We start from the raw sequence: 21,505 nt of genomic DNA, 5'->3' as shown, positions 1-21,505 counted from the left end.
AGCCACATCCTATGGCTGCCAGGAATGTGGAGTGTCAGGAATAACGTGGCCATAAGCTAAGGCCATTTCTGACAAGACAGTTCCAGCCAGCTTGGGAACCGAGAAGGTAGGTGCTGCCAAGGGGTGGCACGGACTCGGGCACCCTGTGATCTAGCTCAGCTTAAAGGAGATCTGTGTTTAGGCATCAAACATCTTTAATCTTCCAGAACTAAAGTCCAGTCATCCCAAGAGTGGTGATCTTCTGCAAGGAGCCAAGACAGACCCCGGGTTCAGAAGGGGCAATGTCCACCACACACACAGGGCCCTGGCCTTTGGGCTCCTCTTAGATCCCTGGACTCCCCAGAATGGAGAGCCCCTTGTTGAGTCCCTCCCAGCCCTAGGGAGAGCTGAGAAGGCAGTGGGGCCCTGGAGGGCCTGAGCCAGGCACTAGGAAGCGGGTAGCCAGTCCATTCTCTCAGCCAAGATGATGGTGGCTGACCTGCTGTGGATGCTGGGATGGAGACCTTCACTGCCCAGGGTGACATGGGGTAGAAGAGCAGGCTGGTCACTATGGGGCAGACTGGCTCTGAGCCCCGACCTGCAGTCAAGTCCTAGATGCAATCTAGGCTGGTGTCCCCATGTCCCATCATGAGTTAGAGGCCATTAAGGATGGAAGAGGGAACAAAGCTGCAAGCTGGCAGAGTGGGCCACTGGGTCTCCCAGGCCAGGGTTGGGGCAGCAAATGTTGACCCAGAGGCTCTGGTTGTCAAGTGCCCAGGCCTGGACCAAGGACATCAGGAGTAACCTGGGCTCTAGGAGGTAGCTGAAGTCACCTGGCTGATATCCTGTTCCAGCCTTTGACCAGCTTGCCGAAGGCCATCGAACTTCTGTCTCAGCGCATCCCCCGCCTGCTGCAGTCTCTCATTCATAGCCACATAGGCCCGACTCTGTTGGTAGATCTGCTCCTGCTGTATCTCAGAGTCCTCAGCCCTTGGGGATGGGTCTGGGGGGTCTGAAGAGAAGAAACAGTGTCACCATCCCCAGGCCTGACATCCACCAATCCAGAGGCCGAGGCATTCAAGGTCATTTTTGGCTACATGGTGAGTTTGAGGCCAGCCTAGGCTACATAGACCTATTAGGCACTAGAAAACAAGAGTCAGTTTCAGGCATGAAAAACCCCAGGGACAAAGAAACAACAAGAAAAAACAAAACATAAAAAAGAAGAAAAAAAAAACAAAAAAAAAAAAAAAAAAAAAAAAGAAAAAAGAAAAACCCCAGGGCTTGGGGGCCACCCTTCAGGGCTTGGGGTCCCACCCTGAAGGGGGACCCCTTCAGCCACCCTGGCCCGCTGTTCTACCCAGAACTGCTTGGGTGCCTGGATCCCAGGACAGGACTCACAGAAATGGCCCCTGCACGTACCATTCCCCCAGTTACTTGTAAGAGCAATTGGTCACACCCCCTTGAGACAAGGTCTTGAAGTCACAGCAACCCTCTTGGCCTAGACCCCTGGGTTGGCTTAAGTCACCAAGCTCGGCAGGACTTTCAACTTTATTTTTTATTATCCCATTTTGCAGGGGAAGAGAAGGCCAGGGACAAAAAAAGATTCGTCCCTAGGTGCCTGGCTGCAGTCGGTTTGCTCCCCACTCGGGAGACTCACGTTCTCCTACCTTCTGGGGCCAGGGCAGTGAAAACAGGATCGTGGGCGGGTGCCCCTCGGACGTCCTCCAGGATCTGCTCCACCGTGGGAGGTGCGGGGCGAGTGGGCAGCACTACGCGTTTCTTGGCCTTGGAGCTCATCTTGTAGGCGGAGCGCGCGCTAACTGGTGGTCCACTCTCGGCTTGGCCCTCCCACCTCGCAAATTCCTACGCACCCGTTATGGACCTGTGCCGAAACTCCGTTTCGCTTTACCTCCTCCCAGGACCTCGGAGTTTGGCTCGACCTCTGCGCCAGTCTGCTCTAGAAAAACCCTGCTGCCTATCTCCGTTCCAAGAACCTAGGCGGCCGCCACCGCTTCAGCTTCCTGCTGAACCGCCACTTCGTTCTGGCACTTCCGGTCCGCTCCAGCGCTCCTCCTCGCGAAACCCCACCCCCGTCTTAAAGAGCCCTAGGCCTAGATACTCCTAGGTACTATCCGTAAGATCAGAAGGAACTCTGCCTTCCCTCACCACGTGGGCTAGGAGGAAAGGGGTGAACGTGAGTTCGAGTCTTCTCCCTGGCTGGGCAGCAAATAGTAATCAGTGTCCAACCATTGCCAGGTACACAGTGGGCGCTCAATAAATGATGGATAGAACCTAGCCACATGCCTTGCTTCCTTATGGTAGACCTTTAACTCAGTACTTTAATCTCAGTCTCGGAGGCAGAGGCAGGCAGACCTCTGTGAGTTAAAGATCAGCTTGGTCTATATAGGAAGTCTCAGAACAGCCATGACTACACCATGAGACCTTGTCTCTAAAGAGCGGGGGGGGGGGTGTGAGGGGTGGGGGGAAGGGTCGGGGGGAGCGAGCTAGCTTTCTGTTCATGGCTGTATGGTAGTTCAGCACTTGGCGGATCCTCCTGCCGAGGGTCTTCCTCTGTGGCTCCTTATTCCTCCAGGGGCCCTTGTCTCACTCACCGTGGGCCCACCCTACCTTCAAGGACACCATAAACTCGGCATCTTCTCTTTAACTTTTATTTGGCGACTATGAGGTTAGACACAGGACTATGGATGGCTTGGATTCAGGGAAGGGGCAGATGGTTGGTGGCTGTGGTCTGACCTCTTGCTCACTGTACCTGCTCCAAAATGAGAAAGGAACTGGCTCTTCCACTGGGAGCAGCTGAGGCAGAGCTCTGGGCGGTCATGTGACCCATGCAGACGCTCTGAGGTAGCCTTCTGGGGCAGGCTCATCTTCCAGCCCGGGAGCAGGGCCTTGGGGTACCGGTCTTCTGCCCTGAGAGTGGCGCATCTCTGGCTCTCCAGCCTCCAGGGTGCTGTGCATGCATGGTTTTGGGCATTGGGGTATCTAGCCTGGGGGTAGGTGGGCTTTCCTCAAGCCAAGGGACCTCCCAAAGGCCCTGGCCAACAGGGCCAGCACCATGGCCCAAGACTGGCAGCTGGGGTGGCAGCCAGAAGTGGAGGAGCTCTGGAGCTCTTCCAGCACAAGGGACAGGGGACAGGCAGCGTAGTCGCTGGTCAGGCTGCCGCAGCAGGTGTAACAGGAGGGTGACAGCTGGCCTGTCCCTGGGTCACTGGCTGCTGTGTGTGGCTGTAGAGCCACCACCTCTGCTGGCTGGAGATGAGGCAGAGTCCTGCCAGGATGGAGAGGGGACTGGGACTTTCTGCACAGGGACAAAATGGAAGCAGGGGAAGTGAGGCTGCACTGGGTGCAGCCAGTGCCTGCCCGCCATTCCCAGGCCGCTGCGCCTCGGCACCCAACAAGTGACCATGCGCTATGGCCACTCACCCTGGCACAGCCCCTCTGTGTCCCTCTGCACACACGCGCGCGCGGCTGGTCACCTGGGGGGCCTGGGGCCGCGCTGTCATGTCCTCATCCGTCCCATACAGCAGCAGCGTGTAGTAGTACAGAGTTCCTGGGCAGGGGTCACAGTGGGCACCAAGGGGGATTGGCTGTCGGTGGCCTGCCAGGCTCTGTAGCTAGCCTCAGTGCCTCCAAAGCACGGCCCCGTAGCAGCCAGGCAGCCAAGCCTGGCTGCTACACACCTACTTGTGCCAGTGGCTGGTGGCCCCCAATTCCTCTGGGCAACTGCACTTACTGTGTGCAGTGGCCACACTACCTCACATCTCCCAGGTAGGTGACACCTTGTTTGCCATTGGTCAAACCATCCCATGGTTGCTACATCTACTTTGTGCCAGTGGCTAGATTTCCTTCCCACTTCTCTTAGGTGACTGCACCTACTGTGTGCCACTGTGCTCAGAGGGCCCCCTCCTTTAGGTAAGCTTATACCTAATTTGCACCACCAGCCAGATCCTCACTTCCCCAGGAGTGGGGTTGTCCTCATGCCCTCACACTCCCCCCATAGCTGTACATCTACTATTCATTGATGGCTGAGACTTGCCCATCTACTGTGTGCTAGGAAGGCATGGTGTCTCCAAGAAAACCCCTAGGACCCTCTGTGGCTGAGGGTCAACAGAGGCAGGGTCCCCAGCCCCGAAGCTCACAGCCCACAGCCACAGCCAACTCTCACCTGTGTTAAAATAGTAGCCCTTATTCTCCAGGCCCAGAGTCCACAGGCCCTTCGGGTCTTCATCCCAGTAGTGAGTGGACATGAAGATCCAGTTGTTGTAGCCTTCGTTGCTGATATCCAAGGGTCTGTGGCCAGGGAGCGGCACAGGAAAGACGGGGCTCGTGGTGTCTCACAGGAGGCTTCTGAGTCCCACCCAGGTAGGGTCCTTTCTGCGGGAGGCTAGGGAGGCCACCGCTGGCTCCCAGGGCCCTTTGGGATTTCTCACACCTGATGGCCACGAGCGTGGAGCGCGTGCCCATGGGGCTGGTGAGGAAGATCTCCAGGTCCCCGCGGCGGCTGTAGGAGAGCGACAGCTGGACCTGCACGTGCTCGAGCGAGCGGATGAGGTGGTGGCGTGAGCCATCGGAGCACACTGTCACGTTCTTGGGCACCAGCATCAGAGGCAGGATGGGGCTGGTGGGGTGAGGACGGTCCTGTGGGTCTGCTGCGGGCCAGGTAGAGCCCAGAGGCGGGTTTGGGGGGGTGGTGTCCAAGGGCACTCTTTCCTCAGATGGGTAAACTGAGGTTTCGGGGCATCCTCCCTACCTTGGACTAGGGTGGGGAGGTGGTGGAGGAGGAGGGCTACAACAAAGCGCAGGGTGGAGCCCTGGACAGAACCTCCCGCGTGGTCGTGGAGTCTGGACCTCGGGGCTTCCCTCCAGTGGGAGGGGCGGGGCCTCCCTCCAGTGGGCGGGGCCTCTCTCACGTGGGGGTGTGCACCACCCGAATGGTACATTTCTTCTGAGGCTTAGTGGGCAGCCACACGCGAGCCAGGTCCACCAGCAACCCCGCGTCCAGCAGCCCATAGCCATAGTGGTGGCTCACTGCGCGGGAGGGGTAGCCGTCACCGGCCCTGCGTGCACGGCACCCCCTTCCCCTGCCTGGTCCCGCCGCACCTTGGCGCCCCACGCCGTTGATCCTCCAGTCCTCCGCCTGCAGCTGCGCCGGCCTGGACGCGCGGACCACCAGGTGCTGTAGGTCCCTCCAGGTCAGAAGTGGGCTAGGGGGGCGAGGGCGGGTGAGCCGGGAGCCGCCGGGGGGCGGGGCGGTGGGCGGGGCCCCACGGTCACCTACTTGGCCTCCAGCGCCAAGGCGATCATGCCAGCGGCCAGAGGGGCGGAGGCCGAGGTGCCGGTGTGCTTGTCCGTGCACTGGTGGTGCAGGTCCGTAGTGACCTGGGGAGAGACGGCAGAGGGACCTTTAGCTCAGTGTGCATCCCAGATGGAGAAGTTGTATAGAAGGGCATTAGGGACTAAGTTTACAGAGTGCTGAACATCAGGTTAAGTACGAAGACTAAGCGGGAGAAACACATATAGGACTAAGTCCAAAGGATACTGAAAGGGCCTGGTGATGCAGGCATTTAATTCCAGCACTCAGTGGGGCAGAGGTAGAAGAAGCTGTGACTTCCAACCTAGACTGGTTTACATTGTGAGCACCTGGCTCAAATAAAGAATACTTTTAGCAAGTACTGAGGACTAAGTTCATCAGTTACTAAGGGTCTGCTAAGGACCAAGCTCCAAAACCACTGAGCACTGAGTTCAAAATGTTACATAGCTCTATATCTAAAACGTGCCAAGCCTCAAGCCTCAAAGGTTGGTGAAGTAGGGGCAGCACGGGAAGGGGGGCAGAGGCCACACTTGCAATGGCCCAATGGTGGGGAACCTCAGAGCCAGCCTTACAAAGGGAACGGTCTTCAGGAAGCCTCCAAGTAACTGGGGCACAAATAGCCCAGGCACTGACACAGATCTTAACGGCTGTGAGGGGGTCTGGGGGGGAGGAGAGGAGGGGCAGGACCTGTGTGGCCACGTCTTGTGGAATGGGACTTGCTTGGGGACTGGGATCTGGAGGGATGGGGCCACTGCCAGGCTGATGCCTGGGCGTGAAGCCTGGAGAGGCGGAGGAGTCTAGGTGAAGACCCCCTGCAGCAGGGCCTGTGGTGAGGGCTTGGCTGGATGCTCACGATCTGTGGGTCGGTGACCACACCGCTGCTGAAGGTGGTAGTGAACGTGGAGGCGCAGGCCTCGCTGTACCAAGGCACTCGGCCCTGCCGCGTGGTGCTGCCCACTGACAGCGTGTGGATGCTGTTGGTGTAGCCGTCACAATTGCAGTTGTCATAATGGAGGCCACCGTTTCCCGAGGCCCAGATGAACAATGTGCCCAGCCCTTGGCGGCCCTAGGTGGAGAGTGACCCGCGAGAGCAGAGTCAGCCCTCCAAGCCCTGGAGACCCACTCCCTCCGCCCAGGGTGTGGTTCCTGGGCACCTTGGTTACTCCACGCCTGAAGGCCTCCTGCGTGAGGAGGCCGGGGCCATCCACCGTGCGGCCATCGTCCTCTGGGCCCCAGCTGGCGCTATAGATGTGTATGTGTTGCGGCTGCAGGCTGAGGGACTGAGCCTCCACGATGTCAGTGATGGCTCCATCCAGCATGCGCACGCCTGAGCGGGTGGGCGTGGGCCTTGCGCCAGCACCGATTCTGGTTGCCCTACCAGGCCACCTCCCTGCCAACCCTCAGCCTAGGGCCTGGCACTACTCAGCAATCAGTGATGGGAACAGGGGTCCCTGCACTGGTCAAGCTTAACCTGACACCCCACCCCTGGCCTTCACCCCTGGTACCTCCAATTCTGGCATTGAAGGCCACGCCAGCACCACAGAAACCGTTGTTGGCTGTGGCAGACACCTCCCCAGCACAGCGGGTTCCATGTCTGAGTCCAGAGCAAGGAGGAAAACAGACATTTGTCCCATCTCACCTTGGCATTTCTGCAGGCCCCAGGAACACCCAGCACACATCGTCTGGCTCACCGGTTCTCGTCATTGGGTGTGTAGCGAGGCTGGGGGTCTGGGTCATAGTCATTGAAGTCATAGCTGGCCAGAGGGTCCTGCAGGGCAGGCAGGGGAAGTAAGACAATAACGAGGTGAGGGCAGCTGCGTCCGGGGGATCTGGCCCACTGTTCTGATCCCTAGACAACTCACATAATTAGCCCAGAGGTCCGGGTGGTCCTTCTCGATGCCATCATCCAAGATGGAGATCACCACTCCCCGGCCAGTCAGTCCCTGGTTCCAAACCTTTAGGATGTTGAGATCTTGTTGTATCTCCTTGTTCTAGGAAAGGCAGGGAGGGGACCTGGGGTCAGAGGGGCTCAGGATGGTCCCCTGGTCTACCCCACCCAGTCCAAGTACTCACCATGTACCACTGCTTGGAAAACCAGGGGTCTGTGGGTGCCACCAGGGAGCGCTTCACCCGCCTCCTCAAAGTCTGCTGCTCAAACCAGCGCACCTGCAGGGTGCACAGGGGCTGAACCAGCTACTACTGCCTCAGGGGTTGTAGGACCACAGGAGGGAGGGCTGAAGGCCTCCTTGGAAACATCGCTAACTGACAGGCAGGCACGTTGATGGGAGCTGTTCTTTGGGTCCCCCACAATCCTCAAAGCTGTGTTTTCAGACACAGCTGATGAGCCTGATGATTCACGAGTGGAGCCACTCTAGATCCTTCTCACCAAGTTCTGCTGGCTCCCTCCAGCAGCATGATTTTTTTTTTTCTTTTGAGACAAGGTCTCACTGTGTAGCTCTTGCTGGCCTGGGGCTCACTATGAAGATGAAGCTGGCCTTGAACTCAGAGACTCACCTGCCTCTGCCTCTGGAGTGCTGGGGTCAAAAGTGGTGTAGCACTTCCGAAAAACCACCACTTCTGAAACTCTTTCTAGGTCAGGACACCCCTGGCTCATGTCACACAACCTCCACAACCTCTCTCTCACACATCTCTGTGTGTCCTCACATGCATGCACCATGGCATATGTGTGGAGGTCAAAGGACAACTTGTGGGCCTAGAGAGATGTCTCAGTGCTTAAGAGCACAGCCACTTTCACAGTGGACCCAGGTTCAATTCCCTGTATCTACATGGTGGCTCGCAGGCACCTGGAACAAGTTCTGACTAGATCTCATGCCCTCTTCTGAGCTCCTTGGGCACCTGCATGCATGTGGTAGAGACGAGCAGGCAAAGCACTGACCCACATTCGTAAAAACAAATACAAATCAGAAAGTTCTAAATCTTTTAGAAAGTAAAGGTGGGGCCGAAAGGTGGTGGTGCACGTCTTTAATCTCTGCACTCAGGAGGCAGAGGCAGGCCTGCTTGGAGTTCTCAGGACAGGCAAGGCTACACAGAAGAACCCTATCTCGGAAAATAAACAACAAAAAAGTAACTGTGGGAGTCAGTTTTTTCCTTCTGCCTGGATCTGGGGATTGAGCTCAGCTAGGCAGGGCAGCTGGCACCTTACTCTCTGAGCCATCTCACTGTCTCTTTATTTCTCTGTTTTCAGAGATGGAGTCTCATGTAGCCCAGGCTAGCCTCAAACTCTATGTAATTGAGGATAACTTTGAATTCCTGATCCTCCTGCCTCCACTTCTCCAGTGAGTGGATAACTGGAGTGTGCTACCATGCCTGGGTAGTGCCGGGATGGAACACAGGACTTCTGTCCCGCTGGGCACTCTATCCACTGGGCCTTAGCCTGTTCCCTCCACCTTCGTCCAACATCACCATACCTACTGCCCAGCTGGCCTACAGCAGTCAGCCTCCTCTCAAAAGCTGCAGCTAGCGACCAGGAAAAAGCCCTGTCTTCTACCCCAGGACTTTTGCATGGGCTGGTTTTTTGTTTGTTTGTTTTTTTGGGGGGGGGGGTTCGAGACAGTGTTTCTCTGTGTAGCCCTGGCTGTCCTGGAACTCACTCTGTAGACCAGGCTGGCCTCGAACTCAGAAATCCGCCTGCCTCTGCCTCCCAAGTGCTGGGATTAAAGGCGTGCGCCACCGCCGCCCGGCTGCATGGGCTGTTGATCAGCCCCAAGCATCCTCCTTACACACCATCTTAGCCTTTCTCAGGAGCCATGTTCTCTGGGTGACTTGGCTTCATCTCTGTCCATCCACCCCCCTCCTCTCCTCTTCCTTTATTCTTTTATTCTTTATTCTTTTCTTTATTCCTTTATTCTCTTCCTTCAAACACTAAAGACGCCGAGTCCTAGTGGTGGTTTAAATGGGAATGGCCAACATGGACTTTTATACTTTGCTGGGTTCCCAGTAGGTGGACCTGTTTAAGGATAGGAGGTGTGGCCTTGTTGGAGGTAGTCTACTCCATCTCTGAAAACTGGGAGGGGGGGTGCACTTGGAGGTTTCAGAAGCCCATGCCATTTCCAGCTAGCTCTCCCTGCCTCTTGTGAGCTATCAGCACCAGCCCGACTGCCTGCTGCTGTGCTCCCTGACATACTGGCCACAGACTCACCCTCTGAAGCTCCAATAAGGTCTTCCTTCTGTAAGTTGCTTCAGTCATGGTGTTTTGTCATAGCAATAACTAAGACAGGTAGGTCCTGGTGCAGGTGAGCCTCTCTCCAGTGTATCCTGTAACCCTCTATGGCTCATACCACATCTCCATGCCTGTTTTTTGACTGCCATCTATGGCAGTTCCCAATGGCAGACTGGCCTAATGTGGACGGGACACCTACAGAAGTACCAAAAACTTGGGCTCTGCCCCTGGTTCAGCTGCACACTCACTGACTCCAGCTCCCCTGTGTGTTGAAATGGACCAGTTCCCTTCCCTACATCCTGTGGCTTGCAATGGGGAAAGGACCAGTACATGAGACCTTCCATCTACGACAAGCAGGGCAAGGGGTCATCAGAGTCCCCCTAGATGTTAGGTTGTGTTACATATGCGCCTTACTCACACATGGCTTCCCCAAGTAGGCCCCACTTCACAACCCCACAGGCCACTCATAACAGGAACAGTGACAGAAGGCCACTGGTTAGAACACAACAGCCATGAACTCATTCTCACCTTGGGCTCTTTCTTAAGGCGCAGACGATGGCCCCAGTGTGGAGTCAGGGACTGCTGGGCCACACCCCGGTGCCGCAGATGGAAATACTGGTCATCAGGGAAGATCTGGGAATGCGATGGACAGAGGCATTGCTGGGACCCTGCTCCTTTAATCGGGTCTCCACGACTTTATACACCTCCACCAGGGGTCCATACGAGAGCCACAGAGTCCCAACTTGAACATGGAGGTACATACAGACACATATTTGGGGAGGTCATCGGGACACCCTCCCATTTGTCCAGGGCTGAGGTTATCCAGGCCCACACCCCATGTCCCACCCACCTGTCCCAGGTTGACGAAGCCAAATTTACGTGCCAGGCGCTCAGCCTCCTGGTAACCTTTGGTCACCCGCACTGCCCAGCTGCTGACATAGATGGGGGCTTGGGCTGAGGCCCACCTCACAGCCAGGAGGGCCAAAGCCAAAGCCAGACCCAGCCACAGCTCTGTCTGGGAGGGCCGCATAGCGGGGGGCGGGGCGGGGGCGGGGCTTTAGGAAGCCCCTCCAGCCTAGACACCATAGCAACCTGAAGCTTCAACTCCCAAGGGGCCTTGCGCTTCCTTCCTCCCCCACCCCCCTCTCCACCTGTGAGGGGTGGGAATATCCCACACGGAGAGACACAGCCATACAGACCTAAGCCTTCGGGAACCTCACTTTCTCCACATATACAAGGACAACTTCTCCATCTGCCCCTTAGGAGCAGGTTCAAGGTAACAGGTGCCTTCAACCTTTATTTGGCCCCGCCCACTTTTCTCCACGCCCCTCCTTCGAGATCAGCTTCGTTTTTTCCAGTGTAGTCCCGCCTCCTTTGTGATCAACCCCGCCTTTTCTGGTCTGTCCAATCAGCGCTGAGCTTAGCCAGGCTCCTCCCATCTGTTTCTCAACTAGCTCCACCCACGTCAATCGCTCTCCGTCAATAATCTACCGCTTGTCCAATCAGTATCGTGCCCCACCCCCTTGACCAATCAACACGCCAGCATCTTGGGGCCCCGCCCCCTCCGGACTCCTCGCTGCCGCCCCGGCCTCCACCCTGGCCAAAGGGCCATGCGGCCGGGGAGACGGGGCAGGCCCCACCTCCTTTGTCCGCCCTGCCCTCCCATTGGCCAGAGCCGGGAGGTGGGGGCGGAGCCAGGGTCCGGGGCTGAAAGTGGCGGGGCGGGGCCGGGCGGTGGGCGGGTGGCGAAAGTGGTGAGCTCTCGGCGGCGCCGGTGCGCGAGGCTACGGGCGTGCTTGAGTGGCCTGCCCCGCGCCCGCCGCCGCCATGGACGGTCTGCGCCAGCGCTTCGAACGTTTTCTGGAACAGAAGAACGTGGCCACCGAAGCGCTCGGGGCGCTCGAAGCCAGGACCGGTGTAGAGAAGCGGTATCTCGCCGCGGGTGAGCCTGGAGAGGGGCGCATGTCGCATGGTCCCCAACGGGCACCATGAGGTCCTGGGTCCCATCACTGGAAAGGGCGCGTGTCATAGGTCCTAGACGAGTTCCAGGAGGCCCTGGGAATCCAGACCTGGGTCCTGGGTCCAATCCCTATATAAGTTGCACGACCGAAGAACTGATTGGGCACCTTCACGTTTGGGTGCCCTCACCCTGTAAGGGGTTTACATCTTACAGAGGTATGGGAGGTCCTGAGAACTCATACCTAGTCTTGGCATCCCATCTCTAAAACGGACTCTCATCCCAGGTCTCTGTATAGGCACCGTGAGGTTCTGGGAACTCTGACCTGGAAGGTGTATATCCTAGGTCCCCAAGGGCCTCTACAAGGCCATAAGGACTCAGACCTAGAAGGAGGTCCCTGAAGGACCTGGCAAAAGGCCTCATGAGGTACTAGGTACCCAGACCGAACTTTAGGGTCCTACCTGGGAAGAAGCACACAGCTGGGTCCCCAACAGGCAACCAAGATGTCCTGGGTCCCTATCTATGAACGGGGAACACATTCTGGTTCCCCCAGGGACCCTGATGTTATCTGGGGACTCTGACCTACCTGTAGGGTCTCATCCTGGAATCCCAAGAGCGGGGACTTTCATTTGCCTGCTTCTCCTCCAAGATCTTTGGAAAAGGGCACCCTAGGGTCCTACAGCAACTCTCCAAGTGACCTGCCTCCTCCTGGAGCTCTGGCTGCATGCCAGGCCCCAAGTCTGGTTTCTCTGCAAGTCTGGTTTTTCCAGTAGCCCAGCTGGCCCTTAAGTGGATGGAAAAACAAGGGACAACACCCCCAGCCCTATCAATCCATTGTATGTACCCCTTCTTGCAAGTTCTCACGGAGAATGTCCCCATGGATCTCTGGGACATCTAAGGCCCAGGCTGGGAGGAGACTGACCCAGCACCTGGACAGGACACTAGGCTTCCTCTCTTCCTCTGTGCCCCAGCACAATAGCTTTGAGTCAATATTTGTCGAGCTGAGGTGGTGGCTGGGATTTGGGGAGTAGGGAGCTTGCAGGGAGGGACCATCCATCCAAACATCCCAACCGTATTTAGGTCCGTTCTTGTTCCAGACCCTTTCTGCAGTGTGGTAAGGGCCTTGGTGCATCGTCTTTCTGAAATGATTTTAGTGAACTTCTTTTGGGGTCTTCAGAAGCTCCCAGCCTTGTTCTGAAGTCGCTCTCCCTTCTTGAATCACAAGACTATGGCAACTTTGTGTGAAGGACATAAAGCCCTTTGCTACAGATCCTAAGGTTCCATGTACTGTCACTTCCTCACTAGCTGGAGGGCAGGCGGGCTCTCATGCCCCTGTGTTTGTGTGGGGGTTCTGATATCGGTTTAGATTGCACCTATGACTCAGCACTGTAAGACAGCCCATTGTCCCAGCGTACAGCCCAGGTACAGGCTGCAACCTCTGTCCTGTCTTTCCACATCACTAGGCAAATTGCATCACAGTACCCTGAGAGGGGGCATCCAGGAGGGGAATTGAGGCCAAGGAGGCAGGAGCTGTGTTGGGAAACCCCTCACCTGTGTCTCTGTGCCTCTGCTCCCTGCCCTAAGGCTCTTGTCCAAGGTTATCCTCTTCCTGCTGAGGTTGCAGTTAAAGAGATTGAGGGACCAGTACACTGGGAGAGCCCTCTCCACCCCCATGAATGCCAGAGATGGGGTGACATCCCCCACCTGCTTCAGGACCCTTATCTCAACTGCCCCAGATGGCCACGCTGTGTGCCCTCAGACACTAAATGAGGCTGGCAACTTTACTGGGGGCAGTGGTACAAAGGTCATTGGGGCCAGCTGCTGCCCCCTCCTTCTTCGTCCTCATGTCCCAGATAAGACCCAGAGCAGATGGAAGGAGGGGCTGGGACTCTGACCTTAGACGCAGAAGCCTGTGTCCCCGAAGATAACAGTCTCTGGTGGAGGAAGGAGGAGCTGTTCTATTCCCAGCTGCCCTAAGGGCAAAGGTCCCCTCGTGTGATAAGCCTTCCCACCTCCCAGCTTTGCCCAGTCTCTGACCTTCACTAGAGCACAATAAGGCCCCAGATCCCTCAAACACTTCCCCATAAGGCCCTAGCTCTTCCTTGGCACAGTCTAGTGGCAAATTCATAATGGTAGCTCCTGGCTTTTCATTGCCAAGAATGTCTTAGTGGCCAAAAGGCTGCTCTGTGGAGCGTGGTAAGAAAGGCACTAAGCCACAACCAAGCACAAGCGCCCCAGGGCGCAGATGTCAGCCCCAGCCACCTGCCCTTGGATAGCAGGTGGAACTGAAGAACAAGGAAAAGCTCACCTTGTTTGCTTGGGAGGTGGGGAGTTCTAGCACATGCTGGAGAGACGCACACAGAGATGGGAAGAGAGAGACCTTCCATCACATGGTTTCAGCAATCAGATTACATGGCCTGCTTGTCTGGCAAGTGCCTCTACCCGCTGAGCCATCTGGCTGGCTTCTCTCCACTTGCTCTGTGAATCTGCAGCTCATCGCTTCAGGTAGACTGACTGTTCAGTGAGGTCCAAGGATCTGTTTGTCTCTGTCACCCTCTCCCAGGTGTTGGGTTTCAGACACACTGTAGTAAGCCTGTTCTTGTTGTTAGTTCTGTTTTGTTAGTATGTGCCGAGTTCCAAACTCACGTCCTCGGGCCTTCATAGAAAGCGTTTGGTCACTGAGTCATTTCTCTCTCCTACCCTTTTTGGGTGATGGGGTTTGAAACATGGACTCTGGAGCCCAGGCTGCCACTGAACTCACTATGTGGTCCGTGTGCTATGTCATCCAGTGCTCCAGAGGCTGACATGGGAGGGGTCAGAGTCCAAGGCCAGCTTGAGCTACACAGTAAGACCCAGTCTCAAACACCCCCCCCCAAACAAAACAATACCCCCAAGATAGTCAGTGTGGTTAGAGCACACCTCTAATCCTAGCACTCAGGAGGCAGAAGCAGGCAGATCTCCATGAGTTTGAAGCCAAGCAGGACTGCATTGTGAAACTCTGTCTCAAGGAAGAGGAGGAGGAGAAGGAGGAGGAGGAGGAGGAGGAGGAGGAGGAGGAGGAGGAGGAGGAGGAGGAGGAGGAGGAGGAAAAAGGCTGAATTCTTGACCCAAAACTGAGCCCTGGACATCAAGCCAGGGTTCAAGGCTGCAGTGGGGATTCACTGCCCTGGGCGTCCCTGGGAAGGAGGCACAGGGAGTGTCTTGTCAGACCAGCGCTGTCACAGGCATCACCTGATGCTGCTGTCTTTGCAGGAGCCCTCGCCCTTCTAGGCCTGTATCTTCTGTTCGGCTACGGGGCCTCTCTACTGTGCAATGTCATCGGATTTGTATACCCCGCATATGCTTCGTGAGTACAGCAGGCAGTCCATGGGGGTGGGAGGCTTCTGGTGTTACCCGATGGCACTTGGAGGGCCAAACATGTGCATTCCCCTCTGGACAGAGTCAAAGCTATCGAGAGCCCAAACAAGGAAGACGACACTGTGTGGCTAACCTACTGGGTGGTGTACGCCCTGTTCGGTCTGGTCGAATTCTTCAGCGATCTACTCCTGTTCTGGTTCCCTTTCTACTACGCGGGCAAGGTGGGCAGGCTGGCCAGTCCTAGGAGCAGGTGGGGGGAGGCATGGCACTGGGTGCCCTGTGTGACAATGTGGTGTGTCCCTGTGTGAGGGACAGGGCCCTGTGTGTGATAGCTCAATGTCCCTGTGCAGTGCGCCTTCCTGTTATTTTGCATGACCCCCGGACCCTGGAACGGGGCGTTACTACTGTATCATCGCGTCATAAGACCACTGTTTCTAAAGCACCACGTGGCTCTAGACAGCGCCGCGAGCCAGCTAAGCGGAAGAGCATTGGACCTAGCAGCTGGGATAACCAGGGACGGTGCGTACTTGGGGCAGATGCCAACAGGGCTTGATTTAGATACTGGATTTTTATTTTTTTTTTAATTTTTATTATTATTTATTTATTTATTTATTATTTATTTATTTATTGAGACAGGATCTCACTTATGTTACCCTGTCTGGCTAAGAACTCACTTAGTAGACCAGGCTGGCCTTAAACTCATAAAGATCCACCTATCTAAGCCTCTCTCCCGAGAGTTAGGATTAAAGGTTCATGACACCACACATGGCTAATTAGGTTATTTTGAGACAGAAAGTATTTCACATAGCCCAGGCTACCCTCCTACTCACTATGTAGCTGAGGATGACCTTTTGTTCCTGATCTTCCTGCCTCTGCCTCCTGAGTGCTGGGACAGCACGCGTGACAGTATCACCCCGCCCTAGCTTGCTCCTGGGTCTCCAGTGACCCTCTGTGTCTGTCCCCATGACTGAATTTGCCTGTCTGTCCATTCGCCTTTCCTGAGCCTCCTGACTTTGGCTATACTCCTTACCTTGCGTCTCGACCACCCCCTGCACGGCTCTGCTATTCTCTTACTGTCCGCCTCTCTCTCCTTGGCTGTCGGGAACCAGTTCTTCAGGCCTTAGCTCGGGGCCGGGCTCTCGTCACCCCAGCATCAACATCGGAGCCCCCAGCCGCTCTGGAAATGGACCGTATGTAATTCTCTGGGATGGATTATATAGGGCATGTGCATCCAGTGTGCATATGGGTTGTCTGCATGTGTGTGCATGTTTATGTGTATGTGTGTGCATGTGTGTGCATATGGGGTGCCTGCATGTGTGTGCATGTGTATGTGCATGTGTGTGCATATGGGATGTGTGCATGTGTGTGCATATGGGGTGTCTGCATGTGTGTGCGTGTATGTGTGCATATGGAGTGTCTGCATGTGTGTGCATGTGTATGTGCACGTGTGTGTGCATATGGGATGTGTGCATGTGTGTGCATGTGTGTGTGCATATGGGGTGTCTGCATGTGTGTGTATGTGCATGTGTGTGCGTGTGTATGTGCATGTGTGTGCATATGGGGTGTCTGCATGTATATGTGCATGTGTATGTGCATGTTTGTGCATGTGTATGCATGTGTATGGTGTATGCTGCTCTGGGTATGCATATGTGCAGGTGCCCGTGGACAAGCATGTCCCACGAGGAGCAGAGTGTGCAGGTCTATGTTCAGATGTCTGCAGCGGGTGACAGACTTGCTGACAAAACCTTCTTAGCAGCTCTGCATCAGAGCCGCGCTGGCAGGAGGGTCCCCAGCCACCCTCAGCCACCCTCACACGCCATCTTTTCTCTCTCTCTACAGCCAGGTCAAGTCAGACCTCACTCCTGAACCACAAGTGAGGTCTGCTGGCAGTCTGTGTGCAGATTCCCCAGCCAATGACAAAGAACACACAGCTGATGATGCCCAGGCCTCTGACAATTCTTCAGACTCCCAGATAGAGGAGACAGAACCTCAACCACAACCACAACCACAACAACCACAACCACAACCGCAACCACAACCACAACCGCCACGCCGAACCTCAAGCCCAAGTAAGCCAGTAGGAAGTCCCTCACGGGCCACGAATGGGCAGTCCCCGTCCCCAGTCAGCCCAGGCTCCGCATCTGCATCCCGGGGTCAGCTGGCCACTGGCTCTGTCATGGGCTCCCAGACTCCCGGCAAGTCCCGGCCCCATCGCAGCAGGGGCAGTATGAGTACCAGGGCTGGGCAGCGTGCCCGGCTGCCCAGTGCAACATTGGGGTCCGCTCAGCTGCCTATGCGCTCTGGAGCTGCCTCCCAGCCAGCAGGTCGGCCCTTGGGACCCAATCGGACAACAGGCCGCCACACGGGAACAAACCAGCAGACCCCTCAGGTCTCCGCAGCAGGCCAGCCAGCAGGCCGATCGGCAGCAGCGCCAGCAGCGCCAGCAGCGCCAACAGCGCCAGCAGCGCCAGCAGCGCCAGCAGCCACAACAGCACCCACTTCCACACAGCGTGTCAGTGTCTCCGCCCAGGGCTCACCTAGGGCCCAGTCTCCCAGCACACCCCCTGACCCCAGCCAGGCTGGCGGCAAGGCTCCCGTCGAGCCAGGGGACGCAGGTTCCAAGGACAACAAGCAGGGCCAGAAGACACAGGTAGCTGGCAGCACCTCGGTGCCCGCAGAGGTGCTGGCTCCCTGTCATTCTGATTCTTCTTTGGACTATTTGTCTGAATCCACCACGGAGATCACCTGTAAATGGCCAGACTATAGGTACCAGGTGCGTTGCCCCAGACACTGCTGGCTTTTGCCACACCTGGCATACTAGCGCCATGCTTGGACACATGTGAGCCACGAGACCGAGAGACCCCTGCTCATCACCTGAAACACTAGACCACCAGAGCACCGTACAAGAGCCACACCGAATAACTGCCCACCATCGAAACAAGTCAGACATCTGCCACACCGCCGCGTGAAACACCCACCAGCCAGGCCTACACACATCAAACCTGCCCGTGGACTCCTGACACACAGACACCTACCACACAGCCCCACATGAAACACCCTCACAGCAGCATAAAACATCTATAAGGTGCCTATTAAACACTATCCTGGGGTCCCCCATGTAACATCTCTCCTCCAAGGCACGCAATAAAACCACCTGCTCAGGCTCACGAATGTGTCCGCTAAGCTGCAGGATGAGGCTACTGGAACAGCGACCATGTAGTCAGGCCCCAAGGAAACTGAGGCAGAGGAAGGCCAAGTTACCTACCCTGCGTCCTGCCAAAGCGACCAAGACACAAGCACACCCAGGCAGGAAACCTATGTCCTCCCTGAGACAGAATAATTAGCCCAGGCTGGCCCAGACACGTGTTCTCTCATCTCAGCTACCCAAGTTGTGACATCACAGCTATGAGCCACCAAACATGGCATCCCTCTGCTTGGGATAAAAAGATAATGTTAGTGTTTACTCCAGATAGAGAGGGTAGCCACAGGCCAAATACAGTGAGGCAGGTCGGCCTGCGAAGTAGAGCTTATTGGGGTTACCCACAGGACCTCTGGAAGAGCAGCCTCTGCTTTTAGCCGCTGAGCCATCTCTCCAGCCCTCAAGTCAAGCAGCTCTCGACACATACCTGACACTTCTGCCTGGGCAGCTGGAGTGCTGGGCTGTGCACATGGCATCTGTGTGGGCCAGAGCCAGAGTCCGGGCGAGTGCCCTGCAGACAGACAGGGTAGAAGACCACGCTGGTGTTCAGATTTTATCTATTGTAGATCTGCAATGGAATCCCACAATTCCTGAATACTTGGCCAGGGCTCTACCCCTGACCACACCCCCAGCCTCTTACTTTCCCTGAACTCTCCACCTCGGCCCTTCAATTTGAATGTGCAGTAGAGGCAGGGCAGTGGTGGCCTATGCTTTAAATCCCAGCACTTGGGAGGCAGAGGCAGGCAGATTTCTGAGTTCAAGGCCAGCCTGGTCTACAGAGTGAGTTCCAGGACAGCCAGGGCTACACAGAGAAACCCTGTCTCAGGGGGAAAAAAAATTGTCTGGTAGAAAGATAGCAGTGAGGTCTGTCCTAAACCCCAGGATATTTGTTCCTACAGTTGTAGGTAACGCAGTTTCTCCCTTCAGAGTAGCTTAGAGACCAACAATCCCCGACCCTGAAGGAAGAAATAAGATGAATCTTGGGGTATTGGGCTCAAAGCATTCATAAGTTCAAGGCAATCCTCTGCTACATAGGGAGTTTGAGGCTAGCCTAGGCTATACAGGGTATGGTATATCACAGCACAGACCAGAGGATCTCTGAGGCCAGGCTGGTTTACACAGCAAATTGCAGGCCAGCAATGGGTATATGGTAAGTTCCAGATCAACCTGCTCTACATCATAGTAAGGCTTTGTCTAAGAAAAGTCATAACTAGAAGTGAGGTTGTCAAGATGGTGTACTCCAGGGACAACAAGAGCTGCTGTTCAAAGGTTCTGGGCAGAGGGCACAGCCTGTGCTAAGCTCTGAGGCAGGATGGGGCCTGGCAAGTGGGAGGGGCACTTGAGCCCCTCTTGTACCTGGAGCAGGAGTGTCGTGGGTGGGAGAGGAGGGAAACCTGAGGGCAGAGGCTCTGCTCAGCTTTGGCCTTGGCTTTAAAAGGACAGGGGGTAACCATCTATGACTTCCACCCCCCTGTCTCAAGTAATGTCTCCCTGGGCACTAGAGACGGGGGTTTGTAACTGCTGCTTTAAAAATGTGGTCTGACAAGTATGGCCAGAGCCATGGGGGATAGGCTCGCTCTGAGTCAGCTGGTGGGGAGGCCAGGAATTCCTGGAAGGCCCCTTGTCAAAGCCAAAACCAAATGTTCAGCTCCTCACACTGGGCTGGCTATCACAGATGAGCCTGTGGATAGGATCTGGTCTCCAAGGTCATTGTCAGCTACATAGTGAGTTAGGGTCCAGCCTGGGCTATGTGAGGCCTTAATGGCTTCCCACCTTAATTTTTTTGGTTGGTTGGGTTTTTGTTTTGTTTTGTTTTGTTTTGAGACAGGGTTTCTCTCTAGCCCTGGCTGTCCTGGAACTCACTCTGTAGTCCAGGCTGGCTTCAAACTCAGAAATCTGTCTGCCTCTGCCTCCCAAGTGCTGGGATTAAAGGCATGCACCACCACCGCCCAGCTTTTTCTTTTTTTTTAATTTTTTTAAAGATTTATTATCATACATAAGTACACTGTAGCTGTCCTCAAACACACCAGAGGAGGGAATCAGATCTCATTATGGATGGTTGTGAGCCACCATGTGGTTGCTGGGATTTGAATTCAGGACCTTTGGAAAAGCAGTCGGTGCTCTCAACTGCTGAGCCATCTCTCCAGCCGTTTATTTATTTTTTTAAAGATAAGGTTTCTTGGGGCTGGAGAGATGGCTCAGAGGTTAAGAATACTGCTGCTCTTCCAGAGGACCAGAGTTCAATTCCCGGCAACCACGTGGTGGCTCACAACCATCTGTAGTGAGATCTGATGCCCTCTTCTGGTGTGTATGGAGACAGCTTCAGTGTACTTATATAAACAAATCTTAAAAAAAAAAAAAAAAAAAGACAAGGTTTCCCTTTATAGCCCTGGCTCTCCTGTAACTCACTCTGTAGACCAGGCTGGCTTTAAACTCACAGAGATCTGCCTGCCTCTGCCTTAGAGATCTGCCTGCCTCTGCCTCCCTCACACTGGGATTAAAGTTCTGTGCCACAACCACCTAGCTTCCATCTTGTTTGTTGAAACAGGCTCTCTTGCTGAATCAGGAAATATGGTTTTGGCTCAGCTGGCCATGAGCCCCAGTGGTCCTTCATGCAGCCTTTTACATAGGTTCTGGGAATCTGACGCCAGGCCTTCGTGTTAACACTCGGCAGTGCAGCCAGGGCCTTGGGCCTTCCTTTTATTTTGAAACAGGCAGCCTTACGTTTCCCAGGCATCCTGGAACTTGTGATGATCCTCCTGCTTCTGCTCCCAGTGCTGGGACCATAGGCCTAGGACAGCAAGCTATCCTCTCGTGGTTTTTTATTTCCCCGTAAGACTGAATCTTAATATGTCTGGGCTTCGTGGGACAGCTCCTGGCTTGGAGGAGCCTAACAGCCTCACCACAGTGCGACCAGCATCCTGTGTCTTTCCACTATGTATCTGCGACTACTCCTGCCCTGTGCATCAGGCTCAGCACAGGGACCCTATGAGGGATGACTCTGTCCTGGTCTCTAGTGTCACATTGGCCAGCCATTGTAGGCATGTTAGGTTCCCTTAAGCCTGCTGCAGCTTGTAGACCATCTCCCAAACTAGGAATCCATGGCCAGCCACCAGGGGGCGCAAGGACTCCACAGTTCCTTGTAGAAGGGAGCTACACTGTATGGGGTTTGGGGGGAGATTCTTGTTGCTCTCCACACCCCAGTGTCATAAAAGACAACCTTCGAAAGCCCATTAGACAAAATGACCCCTGCTGCTCCCAGCACAGCACTGAACCTTCCCAGGATTCTCTGGGTCCTTCACATACAGTCGGTGCTCCATAAATAGTCATTGGAGAGCTAAGTGTCCACAGATAGAGCTAGCAGGTATGAGAACTGAGGCAGAAGGGGCAGGCAACTGGTTAGACCACATGACAGATTCAGGACACAGAAGGGAGCCTTAAGGGACACCCCGGTGGAGATGGTTTGCTGAGTGACTGTAGGACAGACAACCAGACAGAGGCAGA

General features: G+C 55.4%; 3 protein-coding genes across 5 annotated transcripts; 1 reads left to right on the top strand and 2 right to left on the bottom strand.

The window, feature by feature from the left end:
- Positions 1-176: 176 nt before the first annotated feature.
- On the bottom strand, positions 177-2,027 carry CUNH19orf25 (chromosome unknown C19orf25 homolog). The gene is made up of 2 exons (XM_031349286.1): positions 1,647-2,027; positions 177-991 (listed from the first exon to the last, which is right to left on the bottom strand). Exons 1-2 carry the CDS (start codon positions 1,774-1,776, stop codon positions 792-794), a joined length of 330 nt encoding a protein of 109 aa, XP_031205146.1. The 5' UTR covers positions 1,777-2,027; the 3' UTR covers positions 177-791.
- A 1,003-nt stretch (positions 2,028-3,030) lies between these two features.
- On the bottom strand, positions 3,031-11,348 carry Pcsk4 (proprotein convertase subtilisin/kexin type 4). Its single transcript, XM_031349678.1, is given in 16 exon segments — positions 3,031-3,295; positions 3,421-3,461; positions 3,463-3,547; positions 4,163-4,287; positions 4,430-4,615; positions 4,908-5,025; positions 5,098-5,201; positions 5,276-5,376; positions 6,162-6,374; positions 6,463-6,635; positions 6,814-6,902; positions 7,000-7,076; positions 7,171-7,299; positions 7,382-7,474; positions 10,017-10,121; positions 10,339-11,348. Coding segments are annotated over 16 exon segments (1,965 nt in total). The 5' UTR covers positions 10,519-11,348; the 3' UTR covers positions 3,031-3,149.
- Reep6 (receptor accessory protein 6) lies at positions 11,076-17,969 on the top strand. Of its 3 annotated transcripts, none has more exons than XM_031349680.1 (6): positions 11,079-11,430; positions 14,698-14,791; positions 14,885-15,023; positions 15,153-15,321; positions 15,912-15,992; positions 16,642-17,969. In XM_031349680.1, exons 1-6 carry the CDS (start codon positions 11,316-11,318, stop codon positions 16,677-16,679), a joined length of 636 nt encoding a protein of 211 aa, XP_031205540.1. In that variant the 5' UTR covers positions 11,079-11,315; the 3' UTR covers positions 16,680-17,969. The 3 variants fall into 3 exon arrangements, with proteins under 3 accessions (XP_031205541.1, XP_031205540.1, XP_031205539.1); XM_031349679.1 differs by lacking the exon at positions 11,079-11,430 and adding an exon at positions 11,450-11,663 and having other exon boundaries at positions 16,642-17,967; XM_031349681.1 differs by lacking the exon at positions 15,912-15,992 and having other exon boundaries at positions 11,076-11,430; positions 16,642-17,967.
- Positions 17,970-21,505: the final 3,536 nt, after the last annotated feature.

Source organism: Mastomys coucha, unplaced genomic scaffold, assembly GCF_008632895.1.
Source record: "Mastomys coucha isolate ucsf_1 unplaced genomic scaffold, UCSF_Mcou_1 pScaffold4, whole genome shotgun sequence".
Lineage (NCBI taxonomy): Eukaryota > Metazoa > Chordata > Mammalia > Rodentia > Muridae > Mastomys > Mastomys coucha.
The sequence above is the reverse complement of the archived record's forward strand: the minus strand, read 5'-3'. Positions and strand labels throughout refer to the sequence as shown.

Coding starts and splice junctions, on each gene's coding strand:
- CUNH19orf25 (XM_031349286.1), bottom strand. CDS start 1,776: ATGAGCTCCAAGGCCAAGAAACGCGTAGTGCTGCCCACTCGCCCCGCA. Junction 992..1,646: donor CACTGCCCTGGCCCCAGAAG/GTAGGAGAACGT, acceptor TCTTCTCTTCAG/ACCCCCCAGACCCATCCCCA.
- Reep6 (XM_031349679.1), top strand. CDS start 11,477: ATGAGGTCCTGGGTCCCATCACTGGAAAGGGCGCGTGTCATAGGTCCT. Junction 14,792..14,884: donor GTATACCCCGCATATGCTTC/GTGAGTACAGCA, acceptor CCCTCTGGACAG/AGTCAAAGCTATCGAGAGCC. Junction 15,024..15,152: donor CTTTCTACTACGCGGGCAAG/GTGGGCAGGCTG, acceptor GTCCCTGTGCAG/TGCGCCTTCCTGTTATTTTG.